Raw genomic sequence first — 19299 nt, 5'->3', positions numbered from 1 at the left:
ACAACACACAAAAATTTCAAAGTTTTCATACCATTCCATTCGCCTAATACCAACACGCACATTTTGACAGTTTGAACAAAGGTATGTTGTTGCTGTAGAGATGAGCCAACCAGCAATCAAATTACTATTGTATGAGCTAAATTGACTTATCTGAACACCACACAATTTAAATCGAAATTACCTCAATTTATTTTTCTGTTTGAACATAGTATAAGCATGTATGGCGTTTTTTTTTTTGTTCAATAATTTATTTTGTTTGTGTTTTTTTTTTTTGTTGTTGCAGGTAACCTACTTGGATGGATTGTATCAATGCATGAATAATCCATACCTTTGCCTCGCACCCTACGGTGGACCTGTCGATCCCGCTGTTGGATTAGGAGGTTTTTTACCACCGGGCGAACAGTTATCAGGCAATACGAGATATGAACGTGCAAATGCAATTATACTCACACTCCCTGTTAGTAATCATCATGACAAAGCTAAATTGGGACCAGCATTGGAATGGGAGAAACGTTTTGTAGAATTTATGTTGAATTACACCAAAACACGTATGAGTAAACATATGGAAATTGCATTCACTTCGGAACGTTCTATTGAGGATGAATTAAATCGTGAATCACAATCGGATGTTATGACAATACTTGTTTCATATTTAATAATGTTTGCATATATAGCCATATCATTGGGTCATGTGCAGGAGGTGCGTCGCGCGCTAATCGACAGCAAAATCACGTTAGGTGTGGGTGGTGTAATTATTGTATTGGCATCTGTTATATCATCAGTTGGTGTATTCGGTTATATTGGTGTGCCAGCTACACTTATTATTGTTGAAGTAATACCATTTTTAGTATTAGCTGTTGGTGTGGATAATATTTTTATATTGGTACAAACCTATCAACGTGATACGCGTCTCGTTGATGAAACACATGAAGAGCATATTGGACGCATACTGGGACGTGTTGGTCCATCAATGTTACTGACTTCGGTTAGTGAAAGCTGTTGTTTCTTTCTTGGTGGACTCTCCGATATGCCGGCTGTAAAAGCGTTTGCTTTATATGCTGGCATGGCTTTACTTTTTGATTTTATACTACAAATTACCTGTTTTATTAGTCTCTTGACATTGGACACAAAACGTCAAGCTGAAAATCGTTTGGACATTTTCTGTTTTATACGCGGCAAAAAAAGTGACATCTTACCTAATACCGAGGGTTTACTATACAAATTCTTCAAGAGTGTTTATGTACCATTTTTAATGCAAAAAACTATGCGCGTTATTGTTATGATTGCGTTTTTCGGTTGGTTATGCAGCAGCATTGCTGTTACGCCACACATTGAAATTGGTTTGGAGCAGGAATTGTCAATGCCTCAAGATAGTTTTGTATTGCATTATTTTCAAGCTTTAAATAAATACTTAAGTATTGGGCCGCCCATGTATTTCGTTTTAAAATCCGGTTTGGATTTCTCCAAAACATTCCATCAAAATCTTGTTTGTTCGGGCAAATTTTGTAATGATGATAGTATGCTGACACAAATTTACCTGGCCAGTCGTCGTGCAAATGAGACTTATATTGCGCGTCCTGCTTCAAGTTGGATTGATGATTACTTCGATTGGAGTCAATCGTCGAGTTGCTGCAAATATTTTCCGGATACTGGCGCATTCTGTCCACATCAAAGTAAGTTCCCTAGTTAATATGTATAACGAGTTGCAAAGAAATTGCTATTGTTTTTTTTCACATGACGGTAAATTATAGTGACTTAATTAAAAAAAATATAATTTCAGGAATTTTTTGAAGTAAATTTATTGGAAAATTATTCGGAAAATTCATTGCTTAATTGTATTGTGTTAGGGACGAATAATTTGTTTTCTTTAATCGTCCTGAAAATTTGTTTTAGTGTTATTTTTATGCTTGTTAAAAATGTTCCATAAAGGAAAAAATTTTACAAAGTTATTAAAATCCCATTACACAGTAGTTTTACTAAATGATTTTGGCCGCCATATTAGCCAATTGACTTTTACTGGCGTTATGACATTTGATATAAAATCGTGCTACTAGAGTGGGTTGCAGCATTTTTTATTGTTTCCTGAGGGATTTTTCCCAATGGGTTTTTAAAAAGATATAACCAACTTCGCCACATATGGCGATGATAGATGACGCAAATGGGAAGAGAAGCTCGGCCTAAAATCTCTTGGAGGTTATCGCGCCTTATTTATTTTATTTTTAAACGGTTTTATATTGCTTGACGTGACAGGGTGGACGGCCGGCCGGCACGATTTTTGTAATTGAAATTTAAGTAACTTCCCGATAAGCTACAAACTTGAAACTTGGAATATAGTTCAGAACCCGATGACAATGCATTTGTGGTCCTTTTGGTTCATATTTGGAACACATGAAACATACAAGAATAGAAAGCGACCTATAAAAAAAATCGCCGTTAGGTGGTGCAAGGATCGAGATATTCATAAAAATCGTATTTGTGGTCCGATTTGGTCCATATTTGGAACACATAATACATACATGAAGAGAAAGCGATCATGATGTCCCATTTGGCTCATATTTGGAACAAATATGATATACAGTCCGGTAGAAGTGACAACAAAATATTTTGGAGTTCGAGGAGGGACAAGCATACGTGGCGCAGAGTCGAGTAAAGTCTTTGGAAGGATAATGTATTGAGGACTTAGATTGTAACAAATTGTAGGAAATAGTCCTTGTTATAATGAGTCACTAAATTACTAAATAAATGAGAAATAATAGGCAATTAAATAAAGACTAAAAACTGAAAATAAAATAATTAAAAAAGAAAAATTTAGTTAAACGGTTTTATTGAAAATACATGAAGTACTAATAATACTAAAAGCTAGAAAATAATTAGGTAGGTCGTAGGTACTAGTCATCACACTCCTCATCAATCTAGGGCGTTGATCAGCCAATTAAATAAAAGGGTTGGATGCGTAAAATTTCTATTGATAGTTATATATAAGACCAACTGAACCTTAATCAGGTTATGCTACGCCTCACATTTTAAGAAATTTCAACGCTCCCAAACTTTTATTTAGTTGTCTCATCAACGCCCTAGATTGATGAGGAGTGTGATGACTAGTTCCTAGGACCTACCTACATAATTATTTTCTAGCTTTTAGTATTATTATTACTTCATGTAAGTATTGTTTTCAAAAAAACCGTTTAACTTAAACATTTTTTTAAATTATTTTATTTATATTAGTTTCGTTGCAATCAGTTTTTGCGTAACTTTTAGATGAGATTTCGCTGAGAGCTTTCCATAGCAGGAATACACACGGAGTGTTAGCCAAACACTGCCGAGGGGCGACCCCGCTAAGGAAATTTTTCTTCTAGTTGAAAAAACTTGTTTCTAAAATTTTGATGTTGCTTTGCCCGGACATCAACCCAGGATCTACGGTGTGGATGGCGGAGCACGCTACGATCATACCATAGCGCCCGCACGATATAATTTCTGGTTTAAAATACAAAGATATCTCAAGAGATCGTTGGCAGAATCGAAATAGCTATAATATCAGCTCATATGTTAAATCTTTCAATGTTTTCTGTTATAATAAAAGTTATTTATTAACTTAATTATTAATTGTGAAAGGCTTCTAAAACTCATTAAAAATTTTCGAATTTTTGCATTAATCTAAGAAATTTAAAAAACACGAAACATTTTGTTAAAACACTATCAAAAAATTCTAAAAACTATCGGTAAAATTGGATAATTCTTTTGGACGTAGACTCGACTGAGATAAGAGATATTTTCCTGTTGTTTTTCACTACAACTTAAAAACTCGCAATTTAATTATTGTATTGTAACGAATTTTGGGGAATTCCGCTTACTCCAAACCTTCTGCTAACGTTCGAATCGCTAAACTGTTGAATAAATAACTCTAATATTCAGTAATGCAAAACTGGTCTTTATTTATTACTTTGAGAGTAGTACTTCACAATTATACGTCATAATCAATAGCGGGTTTAAATCAAAACTGATTACTGATTCCTCAGCTTGCGCTCCTTTTATACTGTCAGTTTTCTCGTTCATCCATTTCTCATAAGGTCTAGTCATTTCGCGAAACTGTATTCCAGAACAATTATATCTCTTGCTTGGTTATTAGCTATATACGTGTATATTTGTAGTTTATGTCTATCTTATAGCCATATGCGGGTGTATGCGTGAGTACTACTGCGTCTGATGACTACCTCTGTGTGTGAGTTATCTCTTCCTTGCCTTGTATGTATGTGAGTAAATGATGATGAATGTGTTTATGTTGCTTGATTTAAACTTTTTTGTTGGTGTGCATTTATTTAGTGATGTGAAAATTACCCCAGTTTATTATAAAACGACTACTGAAAGGGAGTATCACCCTGTCTCCGTTGTCGATTCGAAAGCATCATATATCAGAAAACTTGTAAATGGCACCCCAGAATATGTCTCAAAAAACGCCCAATCTGAGCATAAATCAATACATTTTGACATTAAATTGGGCGTTTATGGAACAAATGCAGAAATAGTGCGTTTTCGATCTTGCATTGGAGAAAGGGTGATATTCCACTCAGTCTCCGATAAGGTCTGAATAATCCATAACATTCAGATTTATTCGAAACAAAAAAAAAAAAATAATTATGTCCACATCTGCTATGAACGCTTCTTCCTTCTCACTGCCGACGCCTTTCTCGTAAAAAAATTTTCCATCATTCCTGGACAATATCACATAGGGCACCACAATTTCTGGAGGTACCAACATTTTCTATCTTACTATAACTTAACTTAAGATGTTATTAAGATCAGTCTGTTTAATTCTTTAATTAGTTCAGAAAACTATTAGAAGCTGCCCACAAACTTACGCTGCGTGAAGTTTACCAAAAAACTTTTTTTCACGCAACAGACACAGAAACTCTGCTGCCAAATGCCAAGAACTAAGTGTCCAAAAATACCTCGACAAGAGCCTATTATGTTACATAACGCAAACTTATCACAAAACTCTTTTGTTCATCAGATATTTTAAGTACCATCAATAACATATATGTAATACTCCTATATTGCTAATAGAGAAGAATGCTCGCAATGTGTTTTGAATTCGAAATCAAAACAAGACAGCCTATAAAATGTTTGTGATTGTAGCAGCTTAAGTGTGACAAGAAAAAACGTAAATTTAGGTACATTCGATTATTTAATACGAAAGCAAAAACGTTTAAACAGCAATATATCGGCACGCTGATGTTTGGGAATGTACCTAGCTTTTTGTAGCAATATAGGAGTATTACATATATGATCAATAATAAAATATATTCACCTCAGCCAAAATGAAAAAAAATATTCCGATTGAAAAGAACTTTCAATTGTCAAATTTCTCTTGGATATGGAAGCGCGGTAACGGCTCGCTTACACACGTGAACCTGATGCAACACGAGTACTCAGTTGGTTGAAACTGTTCAGCATTACTATGAGAAAAGTTATCGCGTTGTCCAAGGAAACGTCGTGTTCAAGAATTCCACGATATACCCTACTTTCTTCCATCAGCATGTACATTGCGTCTTACGCATAAAAAGCGAGTATTTTCTCAGATTAGAGTTTTTGAGTAAAATATGGCTTGCTGGTTTTTGCTATACAAACAAAATACCCTCCTCTTAATCAGAAAATCCAAGTCTGAGAAACTGCTTTATTTTAATGCGTATGGGCCATTATACGTACTGTAAAAGGAAATGCAACATTTTGGAAGAGCATTGCATACTTTTAGGGGCGAAGTATAATGAATTGTTTCCGGTGTTGCTTGTTGTACGTTTCTGAGCACCTGTTGAAATGTTCAGTATTTTACAAAAACCGGCGTCCGAAATTCACCTTGTTTTTTTGTACTCGCCAGAAAATTTTCGAACTGCATCAAATATATACATATTTTCTAGGGCGAACCATCTTATTGGATGTCTATCGATTAATTATCTTCTTCTGTGCTTCGCCAAGTTTTTATGGTTGTTGTAGTTGTTGTAGCGATAAAGACGCTCCACAAAGTATTTGGGGAGTGTTATCGATGTTGATGGTCCTTCGTCGGATATAGATGCGGCACGTTCCGGTAAGAAGCGCCATTAAGGCACAAGTCCGACCATCTTGGGATGTGATCTTATTGCACCTTCTAGCCCGTCCCCAACCCATAGTTCAATGAGGAACTTGGGCTCGCTACAGCCTCGGCAGCTAAAGAAGCAAGATTCACCACGCGTAGGTGAGGTTGACAATTGGATTTTTATTATGTGCTTCGCCATATCAAATAGCTGTGGTAACTCACGAATAACCACCACTTTTCACTCACGGAAGTCCAAGAAGACTGGCAGTTTCGACAAAGTTGGAGCTTAGAGACATTAATGTTAGAGGTGATGGCTTTATAATACCATTGAAATGATGGTTGTTGGAGTAACAAATATATGAAATACGTTACGTAGATTGAAGTTGGACCAGGGTGACGAGTGAGTCCATGGAGGGTATTTTTTCGTCTTATGTAAGAATTGGATAGTGAACTTTAAGAAGAGGGCTTACCGGGCAAAAATCGTCATAAGAATTTACCGACCGTGCATGATAATACTGAAGATCTCTTCGTTCTCTTTTGGATAAATTAGATGAGTTCTTTGATGTCTAACTTCTTTATAGTGTTTACGGACATGTCTTATTTACCTGAATGGCGATGCTGCATCAACCATTTGCCTGTTTTAAGGACCAGGTATCTGGGAACTTAGCAGTTTATATGAAAAGAAATCAAAAGAGGCAGGAAAAAACGACAGCATATTAACAGAAAGAAACAAATAAAGATAAAAATCCAATTCTATCAAAGCAAGTTCGAATTTTATTCAGCTCTTGCAATAGGGTATATATTTGTTGCACTGCTTCCTTTGCCGCTTGTGTTCGATTTCTGAACTTCTATTAAAGTATGCAGTGTTTGCAAAGTTTCTGGCATAGTTTGTTATTAAAAAAATAAAATAAGTAAAAATTTTCTCACAAAAACTTACATTTGGAACATTTTGAATAAAAAAAAATTAAGAAATTGTAATTCTAAAATATATTTACTTTGAGAACTGCTATGGGGTATATCATATTATATTCCAGTAACGTGCACACTGTATAATGGTAGAGATGAAACGCCTTATTTGAGACAACGCTGAATAATTTTGTAGCATACATTTGGGGGCGATATCCGTTGTCGTCGCTCTTTATTTTCTGAGCACCTATTACAATGTGCAGTATTTAGTGTATTATAATCGTTGGCTTTTTATTTTGTCTATTGCATACATCATAGGAAAGGTGGAATAGAGTTATATTCTACAATGTGTGAATAGGTCCTCAGAATATAAAGATCGACGACAACGGAAGTAAATTATTTATATGTGCATTGCCTCCAAATGTTCGAACGCATACATTGTTAAAGCGTTCGGAGGAAATGCCGAATTTGAAATAGCGCCACATGCTTTTGTAGCATACCTTTGGGGGCAATGCATAAGTATGCACTTCCTATGTCGTCGATCTTTATATTCTGAGCTCCTATTCAAATGCGCAATATATAAGTGTGTTTTGATTGTGATCACGATCACATTTTTTATGTGGCTACTTAGTGTTTACTTGCATACATTAAGGGACATTGTGCCTCTTATTCGATTGATATTTCTTTCAACTTACAAGCTCCTGGTTAAATAGTTGTCGCTCAGACAGTGAATCGAAACAATTGCAAAAACTCCGCGGTGCCATACACCACACTCAAATAGATGCCGTGTGGACACGATTTTAAAACGAATGTTCTAAACTCGTTATAGCTTTGGTTAAAGTAATGAGAATATAAACCAAAAATCAGTTGGAAGTCACGGCATTTTGAAATTAATGTCGAAACATCGAAAGCAGATTTCGATTCGAAAACAACGAAAGAACCCAGCGAAGGGATGCATCTTGGAACATCACAAACTTTAGAAGCAGCTGTGCCCAAACTTTCTGACAACCATGAGCTTTCGAAATATAAAACAAAGCACACAAGCGTACTTATTTCCAGGTTAGAAACATTGTTTACAACAGCCAGAGATTGTGAGAATACATTTATAGGTTACACTATAGGAATCGTGATCGTTCCTTACGCAAAGAGAGTTTAGGAAGATTATAAGGTTCGCTATACTCGAACGATAATATACAGTACACAAACAAACGAGAAAAAAAAATATCACACTTTCTTGTATAGCAAGATCAAAACGAATTATGTTCAGCTCCTGCAATAGAGTATATCGTTTGTTACACAGTTAAGTATATTTTTAGCATACTTTTAGGCGCATTTCGTATTGCAATTGCTTCCGCTGCCGCTTGTGTTTAATTTCTGCGCTCCTGTTAGAATATGCAATGCGAAATTTCCGACGATGTAGGTGTGCATATCGCTTGTTACAGATAGGTGAATTTGTAGCATAATTTTAGGCGCGTTTGGAACTGAAACTGCTTCCGTTGCCGCTTATGCTTAAATTCTGAGCTCCTGTTATAGTATGCAATGTTTGCAAAATTTCCGACTTTTTTAAACTACTAAGTAAAATTTGGATCTGACAGCCTCCTTGCTGCTGTCAGAAAGAAACCAAACCCACAATAGTTTGGAATTAAGTAAAATATTTTTATATACAATACAATTTGATATAAAGTTTCATCATTAACCCTGCAAGGCAAAAATGGGAATTTATCGGCACGCAAATGAGCCAGCACCTAAATTGCCCTATATCTCTTGAACCAAGCAAGATTTTCGAAACTCTTGGTATGCATCATATAGAGATTTCCGGTTTATCACAACTTCTGACGGCTGAATGGATTATTGTGTATATCTCTTGAGCCAAATCAAATGGCAAAGTTTTTGTTTTTGCAATACATAGGTACTCACCTGAAGACTAATTCACAATTGACATTAACTTCTATCATTAACCCTTCAATGCAAAATAGAGATTTATCGGTACACAAATGAGTCAGCGCCTAAATTGCCAATATCTCTTGAACTAAGGACGATTTTTTAAAACATTTTTTTTTTATTATATAGCCACCTACTTGTAGATTAATCCACAATTTGATATAAAGTTCCATCATTAACCCTTCAAGGCAAAAATGATAGTTTTTCAGTACCCAAGTGACCCAGCACACAAATTGCCCTACATCACTTGAACCAAGTAAGATTTTTAAAACTATTTTTTGTGCCATGTAGCCACTTACTCGTAGATAAATACACAATTTGATTCAACGTTCTATCCTTAACGGTTCAATTTCTACGTGCGATTTATCGGTTGATTTATCAGTGCTAGCTGTTAACTGATTTTTGTGTATATCTCTTGAACCAAGCAAAATTTCAAAAATTTTTTTGTTACATCTAGTGCCTACCTTCTTATAGATTGAGGAACACCATGATTCAAGGTTTTATCGTTAAGGATTAAGGCACTAAGTGCATTAATCGGTTTTTCGATTATTACTTTCCCTTGTGTATATCTCTTGAATGACAATTTTTTTGTTTTTGCAATACATAGGTACTCACCTGTAGACTAATCCACAATTTGATATAAACTTCTATCATTAACCTTTCAGTGCAAAATGGCAATTTATCGGTACACAAATGACCCGGCACCTAAATTCGCCTATATCTCTTGAACCAAGCAAGATTTTCTTAACTAATTTTTTGCATTATAGTTGCAGATTGATACACAATTTGATTCAGGGTTCCATTTTGCTTGCTTCTAAAGGTATACACCAAGGGACAGTAGTTATCGGAAAACCGATTAATGCACTTAGTGTCTTAACCGTTAACGATAAAACCTTGATTCAAGTCAGTTAATAGCCCGATCTGATCAGTCAACCGATAAATCGCACGTAGAAATTGAACCGGTAAGGATAGAACGTTGAATCAAATTGAGTATCAATCTACAGGAAGGTGGCTATATAATACAATTTCATCATTTCATCATTAACCCTTCAAGGCAAAAGTGGGAATTTATCGGTACACAAATGACCCAGCACCTAAGTTGCCCTATATCTTTTGAATCCAGTAAGATTTTATAAATTAATTAAAAAATAGAGGTTATTGTGGGTAAATCTACAAGTATGTACCTATATATTGCAACAGCAAAACGTTTACCATTAACGTTAATGATATAGTATATGTTGGTACCCACTTGTAGATTAATCCACAATTTGATATAAAGTTCCATTGTTAACCCTTCAAGGCAAAAAATGGGAATTTATCGGTAAACATATGACCCAACACCTAAATTGCCCTATAAATACGTAAGGGGTATTTCGTACATAAATTATTTTTCATGGTACAAATGCACGTAAATGTTTTCTGCAATTTTCAAACAAGGGTACCCAATAATAGTTACTGAAATATCAAATTTGGCAATTTGTAAAACACAAACAAATTTTATTCTTTCTGTATGGATATTTCCAAGGCGAATCCATACAAGGTGGGGCAAAGCGAATTTAACCAATTCACCGTGCAGAAGAATTTCAAGTCAAAAGAAAACTTTAATTGATTTCGATTAACTGACATATTAAAGTACAAGTCGCTGTGTGGAAAATAATCAAGAAGAAGCAATCAGCTGTTGAGATAACATCACCTGGTACTGAATTCGCCTTGGATATTTCTTAAGTAAATGAAAAAAAGTTTCTACCATATATGTAATACTCCTATATTGCTACGTCAATCTAGGCACCCTCACAAACATCAGAGTGCCCATATACTGCTGTTTAAATGTTTTTGTTTTTGTATTCAATAATCGAATGTACCTAAATTTATCACAAAAATTTTGTGGGATGTCTTGTTTTGATTTGGAATCCAAAACACATTGCGAGCATTTTCTATTAGCAATATAAGAGTATTATACCGTTTTCACACAGAAACTTAATCGAATCACAATTCTATTTAAAGAAATAATTAAGTTTCCCTTTTCATACAGGGCCTTTTGCTCCATTAGGCGAACATCTGTCTGCAGCTCCAAAAAAATATTTCGTTTTTTTTACAAAAAAAGGATAATGGAAAGCAGCCGTTTCCTTCTTTAACTATAAATACAATCAAAATAAATTGGATGCGCAACTACCCATAGATGTTGCACCTAACCAAATATGTACCTATTTTCGAAAAACCCATATTATCTTCTGCAGCAAATGCAGCGAAGATTAAATTTTGGATTTTTTCGTAAATTATTTAAAATAATTTATTTTTGATTGTCATTTGTTACATTGACAATAAAATTCGAAGCACCAAACAAAACCGACTGGATTTTTCACTCGACTAGGCATTCAATAAAGCTATATTGAGATAATTAAGAATTTGTATTTTGTATGGAAGATTGAGTTCAATTGGGGATTTAGGCTGGGTGCGAGTTAGTCTGAATTATAGGTACCTAAACTAATATTCCAATGGAAATTTCCAGCACTGCTACAATTTAGGTAAAAAGCTGGCAAAAGTGTGCGACTACATTTGACAATCTAAATTGTTTAAGCTTGGAAATTAATACAAAAAATTGCACTTTGAAACTTTTGTTGTATTTACAATCTGCAGATATGCATGCTTTAAATGGGCATGTACTAAGAAGGGTTCATAGTAGGAGTTCCCGAGATAGCAGTACATGAAACTGCTTCTGATTCAACTTGTAGGGCCTTTTTCGCTGACCGTATTGGATCACATCTTGAGGGGATCTTCCTCTATATAGGGTAAAATGAAACGGATAACATTAAGCATGCCACTATTTACACATTTTTGGCCAGTAAGTTTCTGAGAAATTTGTGCAGACTTTGATCCACTTTCCTTGCCATCACCGTGTGGCGATTTGGTTTCACTGCAAAAACTCAACTAATTGGCACCGTATTTACCAATCGATCGCCACACCTACCACATCACTAACCATCGCGCCCTTGACTATATGTTAACTACTATATTTGTATGCAGATGTGCATTTCACAGCAAATTTTTAAAGTGAAAAACAAAATTGAAGAAAAATCAAAAAATTTGTTTATTTTTAAAATTTGACTTCAATTTAGGTTGAAAAGTATACTCAAAATAATTCTAAATTTTTTCTTTTGCACTGCCTTGCGGACAGTTTCCAGTGATTTAGGTTTTTTGTGTATTTAGGTAGCAATTTAGGCAAACTCGCACACAGCCTTAATGTAGAAAACTGGACTAATTATTTCATTAAGCCTCTGTGTGAAATTGGCATTACAATATGGTTTCTACAATATTTTTGGAAATTTCCAAAAAAAACTTACACATTTTTTTTACTAGTGGAGCGAAGTTGGTCATAATGTTTACGATAAATGAAAATAAAACACTGCCTGTAAACATAATTTGTTTTTTTTTTTTTACTGTAACTACCTTCAATATATACATATATCTAAAAAACTAGTAAAATAAAAACAATCAACAGAGAAAAAAAATGAAAAAAAAAAAAAAAATAGAAAAGTAGAAAAGTAGACAACAAAACAAACTTATTCAGATTAAAAACTATAGTGTTTAGTTTAATTCTACAGCTGTTTATAACAACACTTTTAGCGCAAGTCGCATGCAGTAATTTATTTTTTATTTTTGTTAATTCATAAACTACATTCTACATTTTCAGATACTGCCTGTGATAATTGCGTCATCAAAACTAACGAAGTCCAACGTCCAACAGCGCATGATTTTGGCAAATATCTTTCATTCTTCTTAAATGATATTCCTGATGATAGTTGCGCCAAAGCTGGTCATGGCGCCTATGGTAATGCTGTAGAATATAATACGAATCCAAGGACAAATTTGTCAACAGTTGGTGCATCATATTTCATGGCATACCATTCTATATTAAAATCATCAGCCGATTATGATGAATCATTACGTTCGGCACGTAAAATATCTGCAAACATAACGCATATGTTACGTGGACGTTTAATGTCACAAGGTGTACCATTCGAACAAACACTCGATATTGAAGTATTTCCATATTCAGTATTTTATGTATTCTATGAACAATATTTAACTATGTGGTCTGATACATTACAAAGTATGGGTATATCTGTGATGGCGATATTTATTGTTACCTTTGTATTGATGGGTTTCGATATACATTCATCGTTGGTTGTTGTGATAACAATCACAATGATTGTTATAAATCTTGGTGGTATAATGTATTATTGGAATATATCATTGAATGCTGTATCGTTGGTGAATTTGGTGATGGCTGCTGGTATATCGGTTGAATTTTGTTCACATTTGGTTCATAGTTTCTCGATTTCAATGGAGTGTACACGTGAGAAACGTGCCGCCGATTGCCTAGCCAAGATGGGTAGTTCGATATTTTCGGGTATAACACTGACGAAATTTGGTGGCATTTTAGTTTTGGCTTTTGCAAAAAGTCAAATCTTTCAAGTATTTTATTTCCGTATGTATCTGGGCATTGTATTGATTGGCGCTGCTCATGGACTTATATTCCTACCGGTACTGCTTAGCTATATTGGTAAGTGAAGAAATGAAGTGAATTTTTTTAGAAAATAGATATATTTATATAAATATTAAAATTAGTTTTCTTAGCTAAAATAAATACTATAATAATTTTTATTTTTTCGTTTTTCCATTGTAATAGGTGCACCCATTAATAAAGCAAAGTTGGTGAATTATCAACGACAAGCCCTCAAAGTGCAAGAAACATCGCTATCCGCGGTAAGATAAAAAAAAAACAAACATTTTGTAATTTTCTCCAAAAACTACTATCCAGAAACCAGGAGACCAATTCACGTTCTGTGAAGTGATACAATGAAAACAAAACCTCATACAAAAATGTGTTGAAATGTATGAAAGTACGTTTTCATTTTATCACTTCACAGAACGTAAATTGGCCCCCAGCACGGTGAAATAAAGAAATATTATTATTGTAATGAATTTAGTGAAATTCCGCTTATTCCAAACCTTCTGCTTTTAATCTATTTAAGTACCTCTGCAGGCTTTTTACCTCATATCATGAAAGAATTAAAGAGTCACGCCACCTAGGTGGGAGAGTCTTTGGCTTGCCCGAGCGACGCATCCGCAGAGAATGTGAATCGATGTTCAATCCTCCACTCACAAAAGCGACAGATTTGTATAGCGGATAGATTTAACTTACTTAGATGTTATCGTTGATTATAGTGTCCCGTATAGTACTCATTGAGAGTTGGTAGGTCCTTTCTGCTTAGATTAATGAGTTTGGCTGATAGTCTCGTTGCTGGGAGTATAAATAATTTGGCCTGCCTTTAAACTGCTTTGTTTCCCAGTTACTTATGATGTCTCTTAGTGTGTGCCTTTGTAAGTCCACAGACCATAGCATGCTGCTCTTCTTGTTCAATACCTTCTTAGGCATCAGGAACTCATCCTAACAAAACCTTGTTTTTGGGCCCAAGACCATTTAGGACTCCATCACTAGTCATGGCCTCAAAAGATTCAATAGGGTCATATTGCATCGTTCCCGTGTTGGTCGGGTGTATAACTTAATGGTGCTTGTTGCGGGAAACGTTCCGGATTTATATCCAGCAAAAAATCATCTACATCGGCAATACTCCCCAACACTCGTAGCAATCTTATGATAACGTTCTGTGGTGAAGCAGAAAAATCACAAAACTCAGTGGGACCTAAACTTGTTGTTCATGTTTTAAGTCGCCAGACTATTTACTGCTTTGGACCGAAATTGGTAATTCAGACACATACAACCGGCCATTCATAATTCAAGCACGACGAAATTCCGACAATCAGACATTTATTTTCAATTATGACCTTTCGGTAAGTGTTCTATTAATTTTCTATAGAAAATTTTTGTGAATTTTGATTTGTCGGGAGTTCTTGAAAGGATTAGAGAATATTCCTAAAATGATCCCAAATTTTTTCACAGTCTCAATTTGAACCTTAAACCGAAAACAATACAAAAAAGATCCAGAAATAATTCCAAAATATCCAGAAAACTATCAAGAAATTATTCAAAACAATACCGCGAAGTGTTACGTAAAAAGTACTGGAAGGATTCGGGTATGGACCCAACATGCTTCCGAAATACGCCAAAAAAAAAAAGTAATGCTGGAATTATCTCTAAGTTTTTTCCCAAACTCCTAACACCGCTCCTTATACTTATATAACGGTCTAGGTCATTGCACACCAACGCCAGAGTAAAATATCACCTACGCTATCCTCTCTCATAATTAGACTGAAGAAGGTTCTATGTTTAATAAAATGGTCTCCCGTACGCCATTTATACTGAAATGGTACGTTTTTGAAACAAATTATGAGATGTATGCGAATATTCCCAGAATTATTTTGAATAATATGGCTCCATCTCAGAATTTGGTTGAAAAACGCTCAATCACCTCGCCGAATTTTGCACCACTGTCACCGATCAAATCCTCGGCGAGTCCATTGCAATATTGGACAATTACTATGCTACCGACTGCCCTACACCCAAAAGTGTTCGGTGTGACGTTCGATCAGGCCTACGTTTTGGCGAGCATGCAACCGAAATCAGCACTTGGGCAAAGACAAATAAGGTTTATGGCTACTTATAAAGCAATTGGCCAGCCGCGGCTAGCCCTTTGTATGTTACGCGTCTCCGATATTGCCGCCGAGCCTAAAAAAACACACTGCAGGAATTTGTAGGCCTGTCCAAACACTGCGTTCAGTAACGCCACGAGATATCGTCTTATGTCTCCAGAACATCATCTACACAGTGAGGCGAGATGACTGCCCATAAAGGACAGAAATTAAGTGCTGAACAAACATCTTTTGTTGAATTATCAGGAACCTCGGCATCCCAACAGACATCTGATTGAAGAGACCTCGCCTCACAGAAACTTAAGGAGTCAACTACGTAAGCACTATGGAAAAATATTTGGCACCCAAGAAGTCAGTCGTATGAAGAAGATTGGAATATTTTGAAAAATATTCTGAAGTAGGTCTTTCCTCAAAAAAATCTGGTGCTGTTCCTAGGAGGAGCACCCCTTTTTTTAAAAAGAACCTAGCCAGTGGATCCTTCTGAATTATTGGCTATATTTGTGATGAAATATGGAATTCGTCCAGCTGTTCTAGCATGATTTGGGTCATAAAGACAAACGGCAGGACATCCAGACTTTCACAATTTTATTAATAACTAAAGTATCCGCCAGACTTTGTTCGGCCAAAAAATGGGTTCGACAACATTAAGAAAATGAGCCTTGCTCCCCTCTTCGCTCTCTATCTCATTCCCCTCTCCTTTATCTTCCATTTTTCCTCTATTTTTGCCCTTATTCCATTTATCTCCCTTCCAGACCCGAACCCATTGGCAATCCTGCCCCCACTTCCACTCCCCATTTTTTTCTTCCTCTCCTTTCTATTATACCCTCGCACCCTTCCACTTCTCCATTTCTTTCCTCTCCCTCGCCTTCTCTCTACATTTCATCCCCTCCCCTTCGCTTTCTCTCTCTCCAGCTCCCGCTCCTATATTTTATATTAATTTGTCTCTTTCTCTGCCTATGGCTTTAAGTATAACTCTTCCTTTCCCTCTCGTTCTTCTTCCTAACTATGGCCCCTTGTCTAAAAACTCAACAATAACGCATCGCATTCGATACTCATATTGTAAAAACACATATTTAAGAAATGGATTCTAATTTGCAACGTAAGCCCGGGTTTTCGGTGCGAGTTTAAACTACAGTTAGACTTGACTAGAGTTTAACCTTGCCACTTTGTACGATGACATAAAATTGTCTGCTCATTTCATCTTAAGCGGCCGAAGTGGCAGGGTTAAACCCCAGTCAACTTTAACTGTAGTTTAAACTCGCATTGAAACACCGGGTATTAAACATACAAACCATCTGCAGTTATAATTTTTAAAATTGATTCACCCGATCTTGACTTATAAAGTTACCAACATATTTTGCATTCGCCTTTATATTGTAACAAATTTAGTGAAATTCCGCTTATTCCAAACCTTCTGCTAACGTTCGAATCGCTAAACTGTTGAATAAATAACTCCAATATTCAATAACGCAAAATGGTCGTTATTAGATTACTTTGAGAGTACTTCACAATAAATCTTACTTACTTACTTACTTAATTGGCGCTTAACCGTCTAACTCTTACTTCACAACTAATTGCGTGTTTGAATCAAACTGCTTAGTCATGCCTCAGCTGATGCTGCTTTTATACTCTCGGTTTCCTCGTTCACCCATTTATCTTAAGGTCTAGTAATTTCGTGAACTTCATGCTTGGTTACCTGCAATATATTTGTAGTTTGTATCCATATGCGTGTGTATATATGAGTACTACTTCGGCAATGATGACATGCGTTTGTGATGTCATGCGTAGATGATGATTGATTTGTTTACGTACATACGAGTGGCTGCTGTATCGGCTTAGTGATGATAATATTCGTCACAATATATATGGGATTAGCCAAAGTATTCGGAAGGCTGCCTAAATATTTAATTTCAAACAAATCGCACCATAAATAAGATTTATCACAATCGTTCAGATCATTACTACAATTGGTCGGGCCCTATACCAATTCTCAAGAAAATCGAACCACAAATTATTTTTTGCTTATAACTCACGTATACTTGTACACATTTGATTAGATAAGGGTAGTACGTAATGTCACATCGGAAACAATTCTTGATTCAGCCATGTCCGTCCGTTCGTTACCCCTATAACGAAATTTGGTACACTGTATTTGGGCCCTGAATAGATAATAATTTATTGAAAATTAGACAAATGGCACGATAGTCACGCGCACTTTTTCGATATCGAAAGTTTCGGAAAAAGGAAAAATTGCGATTATTCATTACTTAAGATCGATGAACTTCGGAAACTATGTGCGGATTGATATTATGATAAGAAATTGAAATTTTTCAAAATTTTGGAAAATGGGCGGACACCGCCTATATATAAAAAGAAAATTTGAAAGTCTTATACTAAGCTGTTGAAGACATCATGTTGAGCAGGGTAGTCCTTACCACGTCCACTTAAAAAAGTATAAAAAATTCAAAATGACATTACCATGACTTTATGACTAAAAAATGAAATTTTGTAAATGGGCGTGGCACTTCCGACATTTGCATGAAGCAAATGAAAGTTTTGCAAGACGTAAGAGCAGTTAGTATTTTGCAGAATTAATATTCTTAGCATTATATTTAGATTTGAGGAAAATTCGTTTGCACGACCACGCACACTTTTTTAAAATAAGTTTTCACCATCACAAAATTTGCAACATATTTATGGCACGTAACTACCATTATAGATATGTTAGTTAGGGTGGGTCGATTTTTATGGACGAAAGTTAACCGATATCGCGCCATCGATTTTTCGATAGGATTTGGGCTCAGGAAAAAAGTTCCACTACGCATACCCAAAAAAATAATTTTCGAGCCTTGGAAATTTCATTTTTTGACTTTTTCTCGACTTTGATTTTTAAGGTTTTTTTCATGACCTACTAAAAAAAAATTTTTTTTTTTTCAAAAAACTGTTATCGCCAACGTTTTTTTTAGCAAACATTTTTGGGTCGTACAGGGTACACATGAAAATTTACAATCAAACGAAAATTTTTTTAGTAGGTCAAGAAAAAAACCTTAAAAATCAAAGTCGAAAAAAAGACAAAAAAATGAAATTTCGCAGGCTCGAAAATTATTTTTTTGGGTGTGCGTAGTGGAACCTTTTTTCCTGAGCCCAAATCCTATCGAAAAATCGATTGCGCGATATAGGTTAATAAATCGATCCGGTCTAATGTTGGTGCAAAGTATGAAAATTAAAAAAAAAAAATAAATGGTTCTGGTCCAACGAAAAACGGCAATTTTAAAAAAAAAATTGGTAAGAATATTGTTTCTATGACAGTAACTGTTTCATATCAGCTCACAACAGGCGATATTTGCATGTGTATAAGTAGTAGATTTCAGCTTTTGTTGTTTTGTTGTTATTGTTGTTGTAGGTTTTGGGGATTCTTATCGATGTTGATGGTATAGATCCACTACGTTCCGGTAACAACAACAGTTTAGGTATAAGAACCACCATCTCGGGAACGATTTAATATGATCACGTAGAATCTTCTTGGCCACCCCGCCCCCCACTACCTAGTTCCATAAGGAGCTTGGGGTCGCCAGAGTTTCGGCTGTTTAAGAAACATGATACGACACGGGTAGGTGAGGTTAGCAATTGGGTTGGAGAAGCTACAGACCAAATTGTGAATCTAAAGCTTCCTCAAATCACCTCGAACGCACAAAAATTCAGTAAAATCGGTCCAGTCGTACTGAAGAAATATATATAACGAATTTAGTGAAACTCCGCTTATTTTACAC

At 35.4% G+C, this 19299-nt stretch overlaps 1 protein-coding gene across 5 annotated transcripts in view; it reads left to right on the top strand.

Moving 5' to 3' along the window:
- Npc1a (Niemann-Pick type C-1a) overlaps window positions 1-19299 on the top strand; it is a 95860-nt gene that overhangs the window by 64915 nt on the left and 11646 nt on the right. For 4 of the 5 annotated variants that reach the window (XM_067764758.1, XM_067764761.1, XM_067764760.1 and 1 more), the window contains 3 exons: window positions 284-1673; window positions 12606-13478; window positions 13605-13690. In XM_067764758.1, the coding sequence (XP_067620859.1) occupies window positions 284-1673; window positions 12606-13478; window positions 13605-13690 (2349 nt within the window). Of the gene's footprint in view, window positions 1-283; window positions 1674-12605; window positions 13479-13604; window positions 13691-19299 lie in introns of those variants that run through there. The other variant, XM_067764759.1, reaches the window with a different exon arrangement.

Source organism: Eurosta solidaginis, chromosome 2 (genome assembly GCF_040869045.1).
Source record: "Eurosta solidaginis isolate ZX-2024a chromosome 2, ASM4086904v1, whole genome shotgun sequence".
NCBI lineage: Eukaryota > Metazoa > Arthropoda > Insecta > Diptera > Tephritidae > Eurosta > Eurosta solidaginis.
The sequence above is the reverse complement of the archived record's forward strand: the minus strand, read 5'-3'. Positions and strand labels throughout refer to the sequence as shown.